Below are 3,618 nucleotides of genomic sequence, written 5' to 3'. Positions count from 1 at the left end.
ATATATATATATATATATATAAAAGATAATAAGAGTGAAAAAACTACAGAATGCTTGTGTTACATCGTTAAAGTATATATTTAAATTATGTCAGAAAAATGTTAGAAAAATGTTATATATATATATATAAATGTATATGAATATATGTATATATATAATCCTTACACTCTCTTTTCATTTAAAATTTTTTGTTTTGTCTTTTTTTTTTTGTGTGTTATTTTGTATTTTTTCAACGCCTCTTATTCTACTGTTTTCTCTCTTTATGGAGAACGGAGCGAAAATTATCATAAGAAATATACTGAAGCGAATAAACTTGACAAAGCTATTTTGTCTAGTGTACTACCTTCCATATATTTCTTACTATCTTTTGATCCCTCATTCTCTTATTTCCACTTTCTTCATAAATTATCTGCCTATCATGAATGACGGGAAATTACTTTACCGTGTTGATAAAATAAGTAATAACATTCTTCAGCTTTCAAGCTTCCGGGAACCAGAAATATACTGAAAGTTATTTCAGGCAGAAATGCTTAACATTAGGGAAAACAACTTGTACTAAGCTTCAACCGTTTTCACAAAATTCAAGGTTCACCCACACAAATTAAAAGATTTCAATTTCAATTGTTTATTGATCTACTTTTCGATGTCTCTATATAATAACATATTTTCCATAATATACAATTCTTTTAAATTTTCATTAAAATGATTTCTATTGTAGGGTTGTTTACAAACTCGCCATGCGGAAGGTGTTCCGGACAGAAGTACAAACTAAACTGATCAACAGCTGTTGTCCTGGTTGGGCGCAATTTGATAAAAATTCCCGGGATTGTCTCAAACGTGAGTAAAATATTTCATTTGTATCACCCGCTATCTTTTTTTTTTCCACAGGTTATCAACCATTTTTTAAATCACTATTAAATTCCTTCCTTTTAAACATATATTAATAATCAAACTACAGCAATCACTCGCAAGTGTGTATAACTTAGTAGCATGCATCATCCTTTCTATGTCGGCTCGAGACTACATAGGCACCTAAAAAGGTATCTATGTAATTGCGAGCTGACATAGATACCCTCTCGACCCTTAACCCAGCAAGACCTCGAAGATGCATCACTTGCAGATGAATAAATTGAAGCAACATGGAATAAAGGACCTTGCTCTAGAATACCAAACGCCACCCGGGCCAGGAATCGAACGCACGACATTATGATCGTTATCCTAATAGCGCAAATCACAAGGCCTGGCGCTTTTGCTATTAGTGTCAATATCATAAGATATCATTAGGCAGCGAGCTGACAGAGTTGTTAGCTTGCCGGACAAAATGCTTAGCTACAGTTCGTCCTTCCTTACGTTCTGAGTTCAAATTCCGCCGAGGTTCACTTTGCCTTTCATCCTTTCGAGGCCGATGAAATAAGTACCAGTTGAAATAAATACCAGTTACGCACTGAGATCAATATAAGCAACTAGCTCCTCTCCTGTAGCAGAAAGGATATCATAAAATATCAAACTATCTAAAGTTATTTTATTTGCCAGTTAAGCGAACTTAAGACAAACTAATATAAGGTTTGCGAATTCGAAGTAAAAATCGTTGTGATGACAATTCAAATTTCAAATGCAACAAAGAAATCATAAATTTTATTTTATTTATTTATTTATTTTGTTACCTCCGCCTTCGCTAATGCGGAGGTATTGTTTTCAGTCGTGTTTGTTTGTCCGTGGACAAGATATCTTAAGAACCGCTGGATGGATTCAGATGAAACTTTCAGGGATGTTTGGCCTCGTGACTGGCACGAACTGATTAGATTTGGGGATCGATACGGTACCGGACAAGGATTCTGGACTATTTTTCCTGTGTTTTTTTACTTAATTTTTGAGAGTGGTCGGATTCATTTTTAGCATTCTCGTTTGTGAGATCAGACGAATTTATTTCAGATATTCTCATTTTAAAAATCACCACTGGCTAATCGTTGAGAGCACATTGGTGTTGCTTTGGCTGAGGTTTGCGCTCTCTGAATGGCTCTTGTTTGTTTTGTTTTGTTTTGTTTTTGTTTTGTTTTTTGTTTTTTTGTTTTTGTTTTTGTTTTTTGCTACATACATACTTGTGTAGTGTTCTTGCTCGTTTGTATTTTGGGAAGATCAATTATTTCATTGAAAATTTGAATTACTTCAAATTCCTGTATCACCAGCTTTGAATATCTTTTACCATATCTTCATGTGAAAAAAAGCCTTGAACGTCTGTAGAACTCTGTATTGGTGTTCATATTTATTACATAGAGGATTCATTTCTAACTAACCTCAATCAAATAAACACCGATTTCCTCTGCTATAAATAGAAAATTAAACCTGCCTTTCTGTATTATCAATGTGTGTAGTCGCCTACATTTCATTTTCCGTGCAGCTTTATATATACACAAACATGCCCATGAAATAATCTAGAGTATTTATTTATACACAAGTATCTTTCGTGGAACACGTTTGAAATTTCTATTGACACATTCTTGATTCCAATCTGAACAGTTTCAATGAAAACATAAAAATTATTTTAGTCACGTATTACTGGTGCCTCCTTGTATAGACGACATATGTCAAAATTGCTTAGTGTGTCTTCCTTATATTACACGACACTCTACGTAAGTTATATAAAGAGTGGTGAAATGAAAAATAAAATATATATGTACAATTGTATCTGCATTTCAGTATGTGACTGCTGGTAGTCGGTATATAAATTCGAATGAATCAAATAACTAAAGTTCCTGTTTTTCTTCAAAGCTTCATGAAATGTATATATACATGCATGTATGCATATTAAAGCTGGTTCAGAACAACAGCCCTAAATAAACTATTGACCTCTATGTACGTAGTGAGTGCGTCTCCTGATAATTACCCAAATACTGTATATATACATACATGCATACATACATACATGCACACAGAAAGAAAGAAAGAAAGAAAGAAAGAAAGGAGTACTAGTGGAATGTCCCAGTGAAAACCTCAATAAAATGTAAACACAATAGACCCGATATAATGATTTGGGATAGAGAAGTAGTGAAAATCAGCTGCCCAGCGGATGTTAACGTAAAGCTAAAAATCAACGAAAAAGAGAATACCTACTATTGAACTATTGAGAGAAGTGTAGTTACTCTATCCAGATTACAAGTTCAAATTTATATCTGTAATTATTGGGGCACTGGGATATGTAACACACTGCCTAAACACCACTCTTTAGAAATTAGGCTTTTCAAGACCAGAAAGGAGAAAAGGAGAAAGTTTATCATTTAAGTATATATGAGCATGTCTTTGCATGAGTATGCAAGTATTTGCAGGAGAAGACATACATAAAACAAAATATACAAATCTACACAAATACCGTTCACAAACCCAGCGATGTCGTGTACCGCTTCACCACACCAGAGGATATTTTTTAAGAGATCAGTTGTTTGTAGGGCTTCTAAATTTCAAGCAAAATAATCAATCTGAATCAATTCCCATACTTTAAAGAACAAACACAGCAGATTTGAGAAAAAGATTATCGTTAAATAAATTATAAGTATTTAAAAATAGGGAGTTAATTTTCATTCACCCTGTGTGTGTGTGTATATATATATATATATATATATA

General features: G+C 33.2%; 1 protein-coding gene across 1 annotated transcript in view; it reads left to right on the top strand.

The window, feature by feature from the left end:
- The window catches only part of LOC106875934 (epidermal growth factor-like protein 8), a 64,106-nt gene that overhangs the window by 51,970 nt on the left and 8,518 nt on the right, over positions 1 to 3,618 (top strand). Inside the window, exon 3 of the mRNA XM_014924251.2 lies at positions 719 to 837. Coding sequence (XP_014779737.1) covers positions 719 to 837 — 119 coding nt within the window. The remainder of the gene's footprint in view (positions 1 to 718; positions 838 to 3,618) is intronic.

This window comes from Octopus bimaculoides, chromosome 2 (genome assembly GCF_001194135.2).
Source record: "Octopus bimaculoides isolate UCB-OBI-ISO-001 chromosome 2, ASM119413v2, whole genome shotgun sequence".
Classification (NCBI taxonomy): domain Eukaryota; kingdom Metazoa; phylum Mollusca; class Cephalopoda; order Octopoda; family Octopodidae; genus Octopus; species Octopus bimaculoides.
The sequence above is the reverse complement of the archived record's forward strand: the minus strand, read 5'-3'. Positions and strand labels throughout refer to the sequence as shown.